At 52.6% G+C, this 17670-nt stretch overlaps 3 protein-coding genes across 3 annotated transcripts in view; all 3 read right to left on the bottom strand.

The window, feature by feature from the left end:
- Window positions 1–624, bottom strand: part of VOLCADRAFT_103133 (uncharacterized protein) — a gene marked incomplete at its 5' end in the record, with an annotated part of 3953 nt that extends 3329 nt beyond the window's left edge. Inside the window, one exon of the mRNA XM_002946848.1 lies at window positions 507–624. Within this exon, the coding sequence (XP_002946894.1) occupies window positions 507–624 (118 nt within the window). The remainder of the gene's footprint in view (window positions 1–506) is intronic.
- A 2963-nt stretch (window positions 625–3587) lies between these two features.
- Window positions 3588–3773, bottom strand: VOLCADRAFT_37846 (uncharacterized protein; the record flags this gene model as incomplete). Its single annotated transcript, XM_002946849.1, has 1 exon — window positions 3588–3773. A coding segment is annotated over one exon (186 nt), but the record flags the coding sequence as incomplete, so codon positions are not given.
- A 10487-nt stretch (window positions 3774–14260) lies between these two features.
- On the bottom strand, window positions 14261–17615 carry VOLCADRAFT_56279 (uncharacterized protein; the record flags this gene model as incomplete). The annotated part of the gene is made up of 5 exons (XM_002946850.1): window positions 14261–14412; window positions 15158–15367; window positions 15757–15911; window positions 16359–16552; window positions 17553–17615. Coding segments are annotated over 5 exons (774 nt in total), but the record flags the coding sequence as incomplete, so codon positions are not given.
- Window positions 17616–17670: the final 55 nt, after the last annotated feature.

The raw sequence follows: 17670 nt of genomic DNA on the forward strand, positions 1-17670 counted from the left end.
TGAGGATGGCGTTGGTGAGGATGGCGTTGGTGAGGACGGCGTTGGTGAGGACGGCGTTGGTGAGGATGGCGTTGGTGAGGATGGCGTTGGTGAGGATGGCGTTGGTGAGGATGGCGTTGGTGAGGATGGCGTTGGTGAGGATGGCGTTGGTGAGGATGGCGTTGGTGAGGATGGCGTTGGTGAGGACGGCGTTGGTGAGGATGGCGTTGGTGAGGACGGCGTTGGTGAGGATGGCGGCGGTGAGGATGGCGTTGGTGAGGATGGCGTTGGTGAGGATGGCGTTGGTGAGGATGGCGTTGGTGAGGATGGCGTTGGTGAGGATGGCGTTGGCGATTCTGCGACCATGAGCCGTGGGGCATTTTAACCGTGGGTTGTAGACAGTGACTACTTATGGACCTGAGTGACTAAGTACGTATGTAAAAACAAGGTTAGCAGCAGAATACGAGGCGGGGCCCGAGGGCCAGCCCTATGGCACTGATTGGGTCGGTAATCCATGGGTTACCCACCTTCTACCCCAGGTTGCCCATTGGTAACCCCCTCCGTTGCCCTGGTCCTACCCAGCAGGATGGGTAACACGGCCCCAGGGTAACCCCCTCCGTTGCCCTGGACTATGGACATGGGCATATAGGCTAGTCGTCTTATTTGGTTCCCACATCGCAAATTCCGCTTAAGGTTATTTTAAAATGTAAGCGGTAGCAGCCTACAGTATCGTGGTGTTTTGGGAAGCATATTTCGGGGTCAAACATCTGGATCTCCCGCTCAAGACCCTCGACGCTCTTGGGAGAGCCTGCTCAATTAAACGAGCAGACTATGGACGGTTGCACGTGACAGACGCCTTAAATATTTGTATGTATATGGCCACCCAACTTTGGGCGGTTTGGGGGCATTAGCAGTTCGAGAACACGTAAAGCGCGATAGGCGTGCTGGGCGGTGCGTTTTGTGAGGGCGATAGTCCAGCCAGTCTTAATACGTCCGCCATGGGTCTTGGTCATGCACTCTTTCCTGCATACCCTTTACCCGAAGTACAATCCTATGTGTCTATTTACGTCCCAGGTGGGAATGCCTTGGTTTGGTATAATCGTTTTACCGCCAGATGTTCAGCGCATTGTGACAGCATTGGCATACCTTCCCCCAATTGAAGACGTTGATGTTCATCCGTTAGTTCCTAATGCGTGGTGTTGGAATTTGCCTCTGTGGGGAAACCCTGTTCTTCCGGAAAAGAGGTTGAATGTGCCGTCGGATAACATCCGCCCAGGAATGGAGTTTCGACACCAAGCACTCCTGGGCTCTAAAGCATTGAATACGTTGGGGGATGTTCTTCGTGCGCACGAGGCTTTAGATGGATTTATGCATGCAACGGACCAGGCAGGCCTAGCAATACGCAAGGCTTGGGCACCAAATAGTGGACCAATACCTCCAACCGCGGACCCCACTAGCTAAATCCCTTTGCACCTTTCGTAAATGGCACAAATATATGATGTGTGAAACAGGGGGGTGTATCTTCGCCCGTGGCAGCTACCCTGCGAAACCCTGCCTTCCCCGGTATTTCGGGGCACCCTCATCCAGTCTCCCTAGTCAACTTCTCAGTGGATCGCTCAGGTTCCTCACCCACCACCAGCATTCGACGGAATCTGCCGGGTCGATAGCGGCCGAACTTCATTCCTGGTCGGTTCGCAAATTTGCTCTATCCCAGGTCACCACCGTCCATCAACTAGGGGCGCAATGCCTTCCACCATCGGAAAGACTTTTGACTCTAATGGGTATCGATCCCGAGATCCCCCAGGTGCAATGGTCGCGCCTTACCAGTAGTGCCAAACCCTATACATAGATGGAGTTGTCGCTCTCTTAGCTGATATCACGGCGCATTGGCAACAGGCGGCTAGTCTTTTGTTGCCTATGAGTGTAGAAACTAGGGAAGCGATGGTGCCCTCCACTGAGTCGGTTACCCAAACCCTGGTGTCGAGGCTTGGTTGGAGATGGGGTGTAGGGCCTCCAATCAGAATTCAAGATTTGTCCGTTACGTTAGCGACTAATATGCAACTTTCGCATTTTCTATGGCTCGCCGCGTAGCCCACACCCTCTTCATTAAAGAGGCGACGGGCTCTTCGGAGGTACTGGGTGAGGCTATTCTTACTTTGCAACGGACCTTCCATCGTTTATGGTCTCATTTACGATGGGAAAATGAACAGAAAGAGGTTTGGTGGCGTCTCACGGTTGATGGGGTGCCTATGTTTGGAAGTTCCCATCTCAGGATGTCGCGGCCAACAGTGTGTGGTTGTGGAGTATACTCGCGTAAGGTGTTTGGTTATTACCTTAGGGTGATTTTCCAGTGCGGATTAAGGCCAGGGATTAGGGCACGGAAGTCCTTGGTACGAGCTTACCACATAGTTTTGTTCCATAAGGGAACCAAAGGTTGAAAAGGCGAGGTAAGTTTGCCAACAACTTAGCCGTTTGCGCAAGTATCGATGGAGGACAGAGGGTTAATCCCTGGCCTTAATCCGCACTGGAAATACACCCTAAGGGTGTATTTTTTTTCACTGACTGACTGACTGACTGACTGACTGACTGACTGACTGACTGACTGCAGTGAACCTAGGGGCTCGGCCCCCCGAAAGGCGCTTCGCGCCCGGGGCCTCGCCCCAAAAGGTAGACAATGTTAAAATGCATAAGAAGAAAAGTCAGTAGTTGTTACAGAGTGGGAGGCTTCCGGGCCACTTGAACAAATTATCATGTCAAAAAAAGTCTATACAATTGAGAACCTATCTATCTATCTATCTACCTATCTATCTATCTACCTATCTATCTATCTATTATCTATCTATCTATTATCTATCTATCTATTATCTATCTATCTATTATCTATCTCCCTATCTCCCTATCTATCTATTAGGTCCTATCTGTTATCTGTTATACGATGATCGTGTCTATAGATCATCATACATTTTTTCACCGACAAAATAAATGTGGACGACCCCTATATAGACGACCCGCCTGATATATGTCTATAATTAATTTTCTATAGACCTACGAGTCATCTACATCGTAGCACGTCGTCTAACAGAGATGTCTCTATCAACGACCCGTCTATATAGATATCCTCCCCAAAAGATCGGCTATAGTTACATGATACGACAGAGCAGAGTCTCTAAGTTTGGTTCTGTGCGACTATCGTACAACCGTATTGGAATGGCGAGTATTACTTGCTTCAGCTCTTTTGTTACAGGCATTCTGCCTTTCACTCAGTAGAGCTTCAGCTTGCAGCTGACAGTTTGCTTAGTAATTTCGGACAGAGCATTGTGCTCGCTATTGAAGCCCTACCTGGTCATCACCTTTTCTTTCAAGCTCTTGTCTTTTTCATCCAAGGGAGATGTCGACATTGAATAAGGAGCCATCGCAGCAACAGCAAGGTACGGCTGCCCAAGATGGCGCCAATGTGGCGATCAACACTACCACTGGCCTCGCGAGGCCTCGCGATCGCGGGTCCCACGATCAGTGAGGCCAGCGGTATCACCTCCTCACCACCTCTCAACCGTCCTCCTCCACCGGCTGGCAGCCCCGCCGCGGGAGCAGCGTTGGTTAACACCGCAATCCAGCGGAATATAATCCAGCGGAGTATAATCCAGCGGAATATAATCCAGCGGAATATAATCCAGCGGAACATAATCCAGCGGAATATAACCCAGCGGAATATAATCCAGCGGAATATAACCCAGCGGAATATAATCCAGCGGAATATTACCCAGCGGAATATGATCCAGCGGAATATATATCACCCCACTCCAGCAACAAATTAGCCAGCTCCTGGCCTCCATGGCCAGAGTAATGACAGCTGGCCAAAATCCGGCAGCCAGCTTTTTGTCGCAGCCCAGGCAGGGGCGGCATCGGTCACACCCGACAAGGCGAAAAGAAGCAAGGACAAAAAGAAGAGGAAAGACGATAGCTCAAGTTCAAATTCGTCATCGAGCAGTGATGACAAGGCACCGGAGCGGTTGTGGTGCTTGGTGGACTGCATCGAGGCTCAACAGCCTACAGACCTGTCAGGTTTCCGCAAACAAGTCTTCCACGGTTTCGCCACGCAGGGAAAGCTGGCTTTAGCTTTGCTGGCGGAGGTTCTGCCGAACGTGAAGGGTGATATGAAAGTCCTCAAGCCTATGGTTCACCATGCGGAGGTTGGCATGGCGGTCACCAATGCCCTGGCGGCCGAGCCATGCATCGGTCTTGCGGCTGCGGACATTTGTTTCAGGATTCTATGCAATGAGGACAAGTTTCGGGACAAGACCAAGCCCCGAAAACTAGTAGATGGAGTCAAGGAGCAAGCGCTAAAGCGTGCTGCTGGCCGCTCGGGTGGGGGCACGGGTGGACACAGCACAGGCGGCGATGGAGCAGGTGGCTCTCGAGGAGGCGGAGTGCACGGCGGCTCTGGACACGACTACAAGAGGCGCGATGATGATGTTGGCCGTAATGCACGAGATGCAAAGCGGCGTCATTGAGTGTTGTACACAGGCCCATGTGCCATTGTCTCGGATGTCTTTCGTCTTTCAGTGAGCTGCATCCACGTGCGCCTTGGCTATCTGGTTGTGCGCCCACGTGCATGTTGGCCTTCTCTGGTGCACCCGTGTGCGCTTCGGCCCCATCACTGTGCGCCCGGGTGCACTTCGGCCATTACTGTGCGCCCACGTGCGCCTTGGCTACATCTCTGTGCGCCTGCATGCGTGTCACGACTTTTGTTGTCAAGCTGCTTATGGTTTGTTGTCAAGGACTTGGTATTCTTTGGGAGTTATTGATCACGCCCTCGTGCACTTTTCTTGGCCCGTGTTTCACGCCAGGGAGTATTGCAGTTGCTTCAAGGCCGGCACAGGCCTTTTTCTTCCGTTTAAGGGACTTTTCTACAGTCGTTTTCTGTTTTCTCCCTTTGGAAGGGGGATCATCTCTTGCTGGTGACACCGCTGACGGGGTTTTTATCGTTCCTGAAGAACGATAAGAGGGACAAACTTCTCTCCGCAATTCGCTTGTCACTCAGCGGGCAAAGAATCCCGGTGAAGGCCCTCGCTTCAATTAAAGGCCAAATTCTGATGTCTTGGGCCTTTGGACCCTGATCACATTTGTGAACCCGCACGCTGGGCAAACTCATCGAATCACGGACGATGTGGGGGTCCCACCTCCCCCTGTCCCAGCCATGAAGGAGGAGCTGGAATTCTGGCAGAAGTCTTTTGACAAATTCAACGGCTGCCGTCATTTATGGGTTCCCACCCAGGTGCATTCTCTGATCTTTTGCGACGTGGCCGGCAAGTCGGCAGCTTCCCTAGGCGGCTGGGGCACCTGGACAGCTCTGGATGGCAAACCAGTCGTGGCCCGAGGCAGCTGGCAGCCCAACGTTAGCGGGATGGGATCCACACCGCAGGAGCTCCACGCCATCCTTCTAGCGATGCAGTCCTTCAACCAACCAGCTGGCCTATCCGGCAGGGCAGTCAAGGTGCTGACGGACCACCTCAACACCGCTAACATCGTTCACAAAAGATGTTAACGATGTTGATTTGCTGGAATTTGCGTGCATGAGGAAATTTGCTGTTGATTTCTGCATCCCACATGGAAATCTTCATTTCCCGCTCGAAGGCAGACCAGCTAATGTGTGGCCACTGGGTAGTCATCGCATGCTCCGGGGGCCCATGCTGCCCAGTAGGTCTGACTGAGCACTTGCTGGAGCTAGGCGGCTACTGCAGACGGCCAGTAACAGCAGACGAAGACATGGGACCGTTCCTCCGACCAGTCCAATGGTCACAGCACGGCGGGTACCTCCCAGGTCGCCTGACCGGTACACGGGAAGCACCAGTGCACTCCTTGTCGTGTGTGGCTTTCCTCACATGACTGCTAAAAATGGTGGCCCTGGCAGGCATCACGGTGCACATCAAGGCGCACTCCATGCGCATAGGCGGGAACAGCACAGCAGTGGACCGTGGAGTGCTGGCGGAAATGCACAAGGCACACGGCCGTTGGTGCACAGACGCTATGGTACAACACTACACGTGGTGCGACACTGCAGCCAAACTTGAAGTCTCCCGCCGCCTAGGCCTCCCGGTGAGTGGGTATCTCTTCGGTGTGCAGTGTAAGGGCCCTTGGCAGCTGGTCTCCCCGCTTCCCGTCTCTACCTTTCCTTGCACGGTCAGCCAGCACGTTCGAGTCGACAGAGCCATGAGAATACGGTTAAGGGAGACAGGAGCACAGAATGCGCAGGAGAGTAGCTGCAAGGAGAGTACTGATTCACCGATCAGCAGTGGATGTCCGACACATGATACGCCCAGGATTCAACATTTGAATAACTCCTAATTGTATTATGACTCTCTCTCTCTTTCTCTCTCAGTTTCGCCATCAGCAGTGCGGGTGTGCTGGTGCGTGTGCAAATAGTACTTAGAACTGGCCATGGGGTAGGTGCGTGGTTATCCAATGGTACGTAGGCCCCTGCCTTACCCTAGCGTAATCTTACCTCGTCCTAGCTATACCTAATGGTAATTGGCACCTCAGAGAGGGCGATCCCCTTTGTCGTCTGGCTGCGGGTTCTACGGTCCTGGAGTAAACTTTCCTTTTTACCTTTTCCTCTTCTTCCTTTCCGGGGAGGTGTGTTCCATCCTCTGCTGACTTACTGAGGTATGTGCACATCCGACCCGGATGGCTCACCCATCCGTGTATGTAAGCGCCTACCTATCCATTAGATATGTAGCCAGCTACTTTGTCATGGTGACACATGTATGAACATACCATGTGTAGTACACACCTGCTTGAAGTTGTCGCCGAGTGAAGTATCGCAGGTTCATTCCGTCACCTGCAGCAGCAGCTGTCGCACTAGCCACGGTGCCGGCCATCCCGTTATGATTACCAGGCCGCTCGTCAGCACTGCATTGGTAGGAGGTTTAAGCAAGGGATCGTCAGAACAAGTGGCCAACCTGCGGAACCACAGCCATATGCCTGCTATCGTAACGCAGGCCCTGACAGATAGAATAACGGTCCAGGTCGCTGCAAGGCGTCGAGGAAATTGCTTTTGGCGAGGAAATTCGTCGGTAAGGTTTTTATCGTCACAGGGTCATCGTAAAATATGTAGGTCTGAAATAGAAGAAGCAGGTTGTCTATAGACGAAAAATATTATCTAGAGACGTTTGCTTTTGGCGGTGAAATTTGCTTGGTTTGCTTTGTATTTCATTTCGCAACCCCTACCAACTCAATAGGGCTGTCAGCAGTGCGTAACAGGCTGTTAAGGCCTGTTCGGTCCTGTTGTAGGCTGTTATTGGCGCTGTCAGAAGCCCCAATATCTGGCAGATAGCCATAAATCTCCATATTGACATTGTGTTATGCGTGTATCTTGCATGTACGTACCTGAGCTCTGCCTCTAAACGTTTTAGTTGCGCTGTAGAGCTTCTAAAATCTGAACGTGCAGCGAGAGCGCCGCCAAGGGCCAGCAGGTAAAGAATTATAATTGGAAAAGGCATTTTACTAATTAGGGAGGCTTGTAATTGCAAAACGAGAACTATCGGGCCGCTGTGTGTGAGTGTGTGCAGTTTCCAAATAGTGGTACAGCCAGTTAAAAGCCCTTGCAGCGTTAATATCTATATTTTCGTGAACATAACTTGCCAAACGTAATTCAGGTAGACCTGTCAAATTGATTAAGGCCACATATGCTTGCGTTGCCGTGTAGTTGTCCTGCCGCCGCCGCCTTGCTTGTTCAGTCGATGGCGAGCGACGTACAACGGGCAGTACTGGCTGCGCAGCCAGTCGTGACCTTCGGTTTGTCTCTTTTAACAAGTTGTGTTTCTATGCTATGAGCCGCGATGAGTATAATGCATATTTATGGTGGTATAGCAGCAGGAATAACTTTACCGAAGCGATCTCCGTACACTCGTGAAGTGACTCTATTTCGTAGTCCTGCGACACGTTAGAATTTACAAGAGAAAATGTGAATTTTCCAGTAGCCGGGCCGAAGTGCTATGCAACATGCGGGAGTGCTACTGTCTCGCATAAGTAACTTTGCTAAAGGCATGCCTGCTGAAAGCAGAGCGATACAGAAGATGATGTAAGCGCGTGACCAGTGGCTGCTGACATTTGGGATGCCGTGTGCAAAGAGTTTTGTAAAAACGACAGTTAGGAGCAAAGGCAGCCATCGAATGCTAGCTAGCGGTGAATCACCAATTGCGCTTACTGCTTGGAGAAATTAAACGTATCTGAGGTCCGTTGCGATGAAACGCATGGACTCATGCGGGCCCATTTACAAGAAAGGTCCTTAACTAGGCTTAACTAGGAAGCGCGAGGTCGTCGGTCTGGGAAACTACAGTCGCTGTAGTAGCATGTCTGCTGACGGTTGCATGTAGCAGCCTGTAGCAGCCGTTGCGAACCTTCAGGTACCGCACCTATTGTCTGCATATTACGTGTTATGGAAAGGGGTGATGTAGTAGCTGGCCGCTGAAAGGCTGTACCAGCTACTACAGGTGATACCACCATCAGACCACTCCGAGATGTCAAAGCCAACCGTCGCTAATTGTTCCAAATGGAAGCTTGTAAATATAAGTATTAATGTTTCGTGAGTGAATTGCGTACTTTGCGGAATTGAGTGTGTGCCATCTTTTGAATTGAATTGTTACAGAGCGGGAGGCTTCTGGGCCATTTAAACATGTCTGGGTCATTTCTACGATTTATCATACCATTCAGCACCATCCACCATTACCACACTGTACTACGCCTTCCGAACTGGAGTCCAAGGCAGTTGATCCTGCCTTCTAGGACCCCTCCTCATCCATTCACCCGAACAACCGCGGAGGCAGAGGGTTCAGCAATCGCCAGCGTGCGAATCTCTATCCATCAACTGTGACCTCAACTCCACAACTCAGCAGCTAGCCATTAATCTCACGCTCCCGGCAATGTCGGGGGTCTTCCCAGGAATTGAAACTAGGACCTTAAACTGTGTAAGACTGTAGTGTCGACAGTAGTGGTAGTGTCGACCAGACCAGATCATGTGCCATCTGACTCCGACGGCAACTATGTATCAAAGTTAAGGATGCAACACCACAATGGAACGGAAACGGCATGACATTATATGTTATGTGTTTGTCATGGAAAACAATATGCATATTGTTTTCCATGACAAACAAATAACATATGGACACGGATGGACATATGGACAACTTGGACGACTTGGACGACTTCTGTTGCAAGTCATGTCACAAGGCATATGTTAAACCATGACCCTGAAGCAAACGAAAACCAAATGAACTTTGGAATCTCTAATACAAATTAAGGAAAGACGAATGTGAAAATGAGGGGGGGGTCTGACCCGTGTACCGGGCACACTGATTTCCTCTCCAGCGGGAGACGTACACCCATGCTTTCCTTCGGCAGCCTTTGCCTGTTTCGTGCGCCAAGCTGATGTGGACCTTCAGGTACTGCACCTATTGTCTGTATATTACGTGCTACAGGAAGAATAATCAGGTAACTGAAGGGTCTTTCCATTGGCATTTCCAAAAATACCAACTTTGAAACGTTTTTTAGTTCTCTCCGAAATCGCTCTCTCATGGTGGTCTTAAGACCAAAAGATCACAAGCTTGTGAGTCATTATTTCAGTCAGACCTATCGGTTAAAGAGCTTTGGACACCTGTAATGTACATCGTGATACGGTATGGGGTTCCCTAGCTATGTATGGCGGCGGGAAGCCACATTCTTTAGTTGCATGTAACCCCAGAAGTGCAGACCACCCTCCGCGCTCGAGCAGCTCACAAGTCGATAACAGATGCTTCGCAGTGTATATAGCTGAATTTTAAGGATTGAAAATGTCAAACAACTTGCCGTATTGCCAAAATAGTACACTCTCCCGACCATGTATCAAATTTGCTCTGTAGCGACTTCCAGCTGGTCATAGAGAACTGAGTTTGACGGCTTTGGTTGCGTATTGTTCCGGGCATAGCAGGAGACCGAATATTGCCATATCATTAATTATAAGCTATAAACGCGTTGAGAACGGTCATATGCTTACGGCGCACCGCATAAAGACTGACGAATGTAGATTTCGATCTCGCGACGTAAAAGCAGGCGGTTTGTGTCTTACGATCTAGCTTCGGTCTGAGAAATGTTCTATGAAAAATATTCTGTACTAGTCTCTTCTCAGTTTCCGTTGGCCGCCTTGAACCTGGCCCGGAGCAACGTAAACTGGTAGTTACCGTTGCGTAATGAAGCAGTTGCTGCGCGAAAAGGGTAGCTGCGTCTTACGTTGACCATACGACAGTTGTACGAATGGCGGGCGCGTTTGCCATATATAAGGCGCGGCCTGACCAATATTTTCTAAGGGATATTCCAATCATACAACTCCCGCGCACGGTAGCAGGATGCACCGGCCAAGGCAGTTTGTAACGGGTATCGCCTTCAGTTGGCATGGATGACTCCCACCCATTTTATCTTGTCAACAACCGGCTAGGTTCCAACCCGACAGTGGGCCTAGTGGCCAAGAGGCAGAAAAACTCTGCTCACATCAGGCTCACAACCACACCTGGGCCTACGGTCTCAGGTAGGGATGCGAATTTACGTTTTACGTTTTTACGTTTTAAGGAATTAAGGTTACGTAATTACATAATTAAGATTGGACCTGGCCGTAATTTACAGAATTAAGGGCTCGCCGTAATAAGGTCCCTCAGGAGGGGTAGAAACCTTAAAAGCTTAACAGACCCATGGGTCTTACAGGTTCCGCCGGTCTGCAAACCAGGGTGCCGCTGACCCGTCCACTCCTCCGAACACACCACAAACCCAGCCATGGGGGAAGCGTGAAAGAGTCCAACAATGCAGGTTGAAACCCGCGATTCCCTCCGCCCAACCAAGCAAAAGAGCAAGTCAAGTAGTCGGAGGGCTTGGCCTTGTCGCACGACGTGCGGGGCGGCAGGACCGGCAAGCCCGCAGCATTGCGAGGGGGCAAAGCGTACGCGAGCAGCGTGGTGCCCTTTTTCATATGCTGCTGCTGGTCCTTAAGAGCAGGTGGTGTTGCAGTATCAACGCCGCCATACGCGCCGGTGCCGGGGGTCGTGCCCACGTCAGCCATGGTTCAAACTGGAAAGGCGATAGTCGCCAAGTCGGCTGTACAAGCGCCAAACTGGTGTCAAAAATATGTAAATAAGTAAAGAATGGTGTTGCGAATGTGAAAACGCTGAAATTGTGCTGAAAATCCAAAATCGTACACTAGTACGGCAACCTTAAATTAAGGGTCCAGGGTCCAGGCCGTGGAAACCGTAAATTACAGTAATTTACTATATTACGCTTTTAAGCTTACGTAATTAAGGTTGTCAAATCCCAATTCAGCTGAAACTCACATCCCTAGTCTCAGGACAAAACTCTGATTCTGCTTCCGCTCGCGCACACAAATCTCGATCCTATCTCGCTTAAGACAATCTACTGGTATCGATTCCTTTCTATAAACGATCCTGGGCGCCCCGGTGTGTCCATCCAGCGGTTCCCCCAAACGAGAAATTTTTTGGGCTGCCGCATTTGGCGCGGCGCTACAGCACCTCAAAAACGCTTACGCTGATTGCACCAGCTAAGTAAGAATTTTAGTCCCCAAGGCAACCCCATTGTAGTTTCCTACTACAACTAGCCTTAACGTGGTTAGGGGCATAGCATTTTCCTTGATATAACGTCCCCTAAAGGGGGGGAAGAAGGGGATGACCGAAGGGATGACCGAAGAGGATGACCGAAGACATCAAATTTGGTAGAGCAAACCGCAAGAACGCGCGGAGCGCTCTTTCCCAAGCGGCTCACCCTCGCCAAACGCTGCTACTGTTGTTCCAAAAGCCTGCCTTCTGGTACCCCAGGACATGGAGTAACGGAAAACCAGGCTTGCCACAGGCAAGACGGCAATAAAGAACACCACACCTCTTCAAAGGTTTTCCCGAGCTAGAGCTTTCCTGGAGTTTTGCAGCAGGAAATTGCAATTCATCCTACTGCGCGAATCGGAGCAGACTGTAGGCATTTTTGCGTTTTTGTGCTGGAGTGGCGTACAAACTGTGCATGCACCATCCTCATGGACGACGTCAATGGAAAGCTAACTTGGTAAAGCTCTTTATAATTTTTGTCAACCTTGCGCCAATGGAACGACCCTCTCTACGCGGCGGCAATGCGGAGACGGTGGAGACGGTGCGCGCCGCAGTCGCCGCCGTAGAAAATAATTCTGTGAAATTGCAGTGCATTCGGACCTGTAGGCGGGCCGTATCTTGCAGTTCTATGACACGGCCTGCAGCCTGTGGTCAAAATAATCCAAAATAGGGCCGGTCATCCGTGAACAGCACATAGAACATTGTGCACATAGACCTCCGCCAGCCGCATTACAATAAGATACACGTTTCGACTTGGTAGGTTGCTAAGGCGCGGCATCATGTCCCTAAACACTCCAGGATCGGTACCGAGAAGCCACAGGGCCACGATGGCGGGCTGCGAACAATTCGGTCAAGGAGGACCCCTTTGTGCCGCCAGCTCCCTCATGTCACGTATTTAAGTGCTTACCTAAGCAGCAATAGCTGCTGGGAGGTCGGTTGAAGTGCCGTTGGCGCACCCTCCGTCGTTTATTACCAACTCCCCGCGCCAACTGCTGCTAAAGTGAAACCGTCTCTCAGCGGGAAAACAGTTTATGCGCAAGATGCGGGACTTAGCAGTTTCCGAGGCATTTAGCATTCCAGACGTGTTCTAGGTAGACCAAAACAAATCTGTTCAAGGTAGTTTCCTTTCATGCGATGGTGCGATAGCACTTCGATGGTATGTATGTGTGAGTATGTGTGTGGTTACAGTGGGCTCCAGAGTAGAGCCATAGATGGCGATGGCTTTTGGATTGCAAAGCCTGTCGGGTGTATGCATGGCGCGGATATTACAAATTATTATCGGGCCCCGTCAGGAAAAAGAATTTTGCATCCTGCTGCTCTCAAAAAGGCATCCTTCGTAGCTCCCGACCTTTCTGACTTGTATAATGTTTTACCGTTTTACCAGGGTTAGGCACTGCTGGTAACGCGCGACCATTGCCCCCAGGAGATCCCGGGATCGAGATCTATTAGCGTCGAAAATCCTTCCGATGGTGGAAGGTATTGCGCCCCTAGTTGTTGGATGGTGGTGACCTGGGATAAAGTTCACCTGCGAGCCGACCAGGAATGAAGTTGGGCCGCTGTCGACCCGGCAGATTCCGTTGGATGCTGGTGGTGGGTGCGGAACCTGAGCGATCCCCTGAGAAGTTGACTACGGTGATTGGATGAGGGTGCCCCGAAATACCGGGGAAGGCAGGGTTTCGCAGGGTAGCTGCCACGGGTGAAGATATACCCCTCTGTTTCACACATCATTTTACCGTTCTGTGGAAGCACACCGTTATTACTACTACTGTACTGTCTCTATATTGCAAATAGGGTCTGGTTTATTTGCGCGATTTGGCGCGTCGCCTCTGCTCTGACAACGCCTAATTAATGAATTTACTGCCATATACAGTGATAATCCGAAAGGAAGGCGATTTGCCGTCATGTGTCACATGTACCGTTACTAAAACATGCATATCGCCTTCTCCTCTAGATCTGTTACTAGCGCACATACCCGGCCACCCCCGAGACGCTGGCCAGCAGCAAATAGCTAAAATGGCGAATTAATGAACACACCGCAGAAACACCTGTTCCGCACAAGAATTGACGCAGTGCAGCGCAACCAGCTCTCGCGTCTATGTCAGTTGTCAACCCCCCTCCCCTCCCCTCCCCTCCCCTCCCCTCCCCTGCCCTCCCCTCCTCAATCCTCTATGACGCATCCAGCCAATCCATCACACGCACGTCTCACTGCGATAGTCCAAAACAAAACATCAGAACGGCTCTAACTAGCTGCGGATGGGGCAAAAGCTCTATCTAGCTGTGGGTAGGACAGGCTCAGACAGGGTTAGGTCGCGACAGCGACGGCCACATCACCAGTTTCATTCCTCATCCCCCGAGTCCCCCATCGATTACCCCTCGTTACCCCCCCAGGGGCCCAGGCAACACATCGGCCCCCTCTCCTCAGCCGCTTATAAAGGTAAAAACGTAAATCAATACGCGGGTCGGCTGTCCCAGGATCGCTTGCTGGTCGCAAACACTTCCAGCTCTCCCATCCCACCTTACCTCGGCCACCTGCCTTTCCCCCGTAAGCACACACCTCCCGTCTTCTTGCCCAAAGGCGGCGTTGCATCTTCGCCCCAGAATCTAAAACACCAGCCGCTGCCAGCGGCAGCCCGGTATTGTCCGTTGGCCTGTCACGCCAGCAGTGACGTGCCCGCTTGGTGGCAGGCGGAGAAGAGCAGCTCCCACTTGGGCGTGTCCTTGCCGGGGCCCTCGCCCTCGGTACTGCAGATGCTGTAGAAACGGTTGACGGTTGCGGGCAGTAGCAACGACTGCACAACAGCCTCTGTGTGTGAAGTTGGTGGCGGTGGGTCGGACGGATGCGTGGATGAATAGATAGGCAGCCGAGAGGGCAGGTAAAGTGGTTAGGAAAGGGTCCGGGGAGGAGGGGAAAGCGGGTACCGTCCACACGCACACAGGGGTGCATGGATCGAGAATAGATTGCGTCCCGGTATCCAGGCAGCCTCAACACGCGAATGCAAGCGGTAGCGGGGTGAGTGAATGAAGGGTTCGAGGGGTAAAAAGCCTGAGTGAATGAAGGGTTCGAGGGGTAAAAAGCCAGGGAGAAAGTCGTTGAGAATCACCAGGAAAGGGGGGGAGGCACACCGGGGTGTACCCAGCCAAGGTTCCGGGCAGCGGCAGGGAGGGAACAAACCCTAATTAGGCAAGCAAGCCGCAAGCACTGAAGCCCGGGGACCAGGAGCATAAGACACGGGTGACGTACGCGCCCTAGCGCCAAGGTAATGTGCAAGGCAGACGATCTGGCAGGGACCGCTGTGGAGAGGAGGGGACGGGCGGGGTTGCTCGTAGTGGCAAACGCGGCACATACACCCAGACGCTGCAATGTCCGGACACGGAGGTGAAGGGGGAGGACGGGCGGATTTCCCGTAACGCGGGAAGGCTGGACGAGGCCAGGGTAAAACATCATTCGACCGCCCACCCAGCTATTCAACTTCTCCGTGGAGATGGCACCGGCCCACCGAACCCCTGACCCCAAACCCCCAGCAAAACTCTTGACGCCATGAACCCACCCGCCACGGCAATCCTCGATGCCTCCCCCCGCTGGTCGTCTCTCGGTGACAGTTGCACATCCTGGCGTGAGCCCGCTGTGGCCTGAAGCAGCGTGTTAAGGTCGAACGAGGTGTACGGCCCGTCAGTCAGACGCCCGGGCCGGATGACGGTGTACGGCAGGCCGGATGACAGCAGGTGCAGCTCTGAATCGCGCTTGTACTTGAGGACACCTGTACGATGACATTAAGGGGGAAGGAAATCGCATGAACGTTCTCATGTTGCTGATCCAACTCTTAACAACTTTTCCCTTATGGCATCCTGGCTAACCAAGGGCAAAAAGTAAAATATTATGACAAAAATATTCCGACAAAAATAACCCATTAATACTTCCTATAACTTTCCGCAACCGGGTTTCGCAGGTTAAATTTTTTGGGGGGATTACAAGTTAGCCTAAGCCCATCCATGGCCTCCCAGCATTCCAGTCACTCCCAAATGGTTGTCAATTGTTGTCAACCCGCACGACGATACCGTGCTTACGTCGTGCCCAGCCACCCAGCCACACAGGCAACCCCCCACATCCACCCAAGTGGGACCCGGTCACGCAGACACGGCCACCCACCGAACAGGTTGAGGATGCTGAAAGGCAGTTCCTTAAACCGCTCCACCCCCACGGACGTCACCAGCACGAAGCGCTTCACAGAGGACGGGGTGGAGTCTATGAGGTTGCGAGTGGCCACCCAGTCCGTGTTGCGAGGACCGTTTTCGCCCTCCCATCTGGGGGGGCCGAAGAGAGGGGGTGCGTGTCAGGATGTGCGCAGGAGTCTTACAGGACGGGGTGCGCGGACGTGTGTATGTGTTTTAATGCCGTCTGAGAGGAAACCTTTTCCCCGGAGTAAAAACACGGTTGCGCCTCAGCTACGCTTCGCCTTTGCGAGAGCTCCCACTCCTTCCTCACAAACTCCTCTCCGTGCCGCTTTCATATCCTCCATGTGATAAAGCGGCCCAGACGCCTCCCACTCTGTAACATTACATAACATTACATATCCTCCATAGAAACAGCACTATTTTAGCTGATACGGACACTGGCTGAACACTCTCTCGTCAGTCGTCACATCCATCAAGCCTTGAACGAAGTGCTCACCACGCCCCTCAGCCACGCCCCTTACCCGTATTCTCGCTCCTTCCCTTCCCTTCCCTTCCCTTCTATTCCTCACCTCCTACCTGGAAGATGGGAAGGCTGTAGTTCCCGTACAGCAGCAAACCGCCGCAACCCCCTGCGTTAAACCCACCATCGTGGACCGATCCCTCAGGTCGGCAGGGAATACCTGCGCACGGCGATGGGGGAATGCGGCAAGGGAGAGATGGACGTCGGGTCGGGTGAGAGGGCGGAACAAGATACAGGGCGGATAGGATAGCTGCGATACTGGAAGATGAGGAGATATGGGAGAGGGGAACCCCAGCTGCCGGACACCCCAGCTGCACATTCGAACACCGGACGTCGCTGGAAGCTGGCGCAGATATGGACCTGGGTACAGGTAACAGCAGCAGCAGCAGTCTTAGCAGCAGTCTTAGCAGCAGTCTTAGCAGCAGGTCTTAGCAGCAGGTCTTAGCAGCAGCAGCAGCAGCAGCAGCAGCGGCAGCAGCAGCGGCAGCAGCAGCAGCGGCAGCGGCAGCGGCAGCAGCAGCAGCAGTACTTACATAGTCCAGAACCCGCGACATGGCGGTAAGGCTTGGCTGCCCTAGGTCAGTCGGCCGCCCCCAGCCCCTGGCCCCCTGGCCCCCGGCCCCAGGTTTACCCGCCGGGGGGGGGAGACCGCGACTACAGCAGCCCCGCTGTCCTCGGGTGATGCAGAGAGCTTCCCTTCGACCTTCCAACGCGCACCTCCTCCTCTTTCTTCTCTGCTGCTCACTTTCCTGCAGCTGGTCCCATCAGAGGCCGCCGGCTGCCCCCGTCTCCCTTCCTGTCCGGCATCAGGTTCCCGTTCCCACATCTCTGCCGCGTAAACCCACCTCCACATCCGCCCCTGGGAAGAGCTGTGCCGCCCGGCTGCGGTTGGCCCGTGCCCGGTCCACCGCACGCACTCGGAATCCCCGCTGACGGCCCGTGCGCAGAGGCCGGTGGGGTAGAGTGTGTTGAACGAGGCGGGGTGGGAGGAAGGTAAGGTTGAAGCGGGGCTAAGACTTGGAACAAACAAAGTAGGATCTGTGTATGAATCCCTGCAGGGTCCTTGCTTGTGGTTCCTATCCGACACAAACGTGGTTCTCTGCTGTCTTCTCCTCGCTTGTTCAAAAAGCGTGGTGGCGGGGTTGGGAGAGCGGGGCTGTGGTGCAGCAGCCGAACCGGTCAGAAGCCGCAGCAGCAACGCAGCACTGTTAAAGCACATAGAGGGAGTTGAACCGGGCGGCATCACATACCTCCAGGAGCTTCGCAGTCACAATTTGGCCCACGCCACCTGTAGCTCCAGCCACGAGGACGAGGTCGCCAGGTTCCTACGGGGATGATGGAATTCCGGCACCAACTTTTGGGCTCGCC

The sequence above is a fragment of the Volvox carteri genome (genome assembly GCF_000143455.1).
Source record: "Volvox carteri f. nagariensis unplaced genomic scaffold VOLCAscaffold_4, whole genome shotgun sequence".
Taxonomy (NCBI): domain Eukaryota; kingdom Viridiplantae; phylum Chlorophyta; class Chlorophyceae; order Chlamydomonadales; family Volvocaceae; genus Volvox; species Volvox carteri.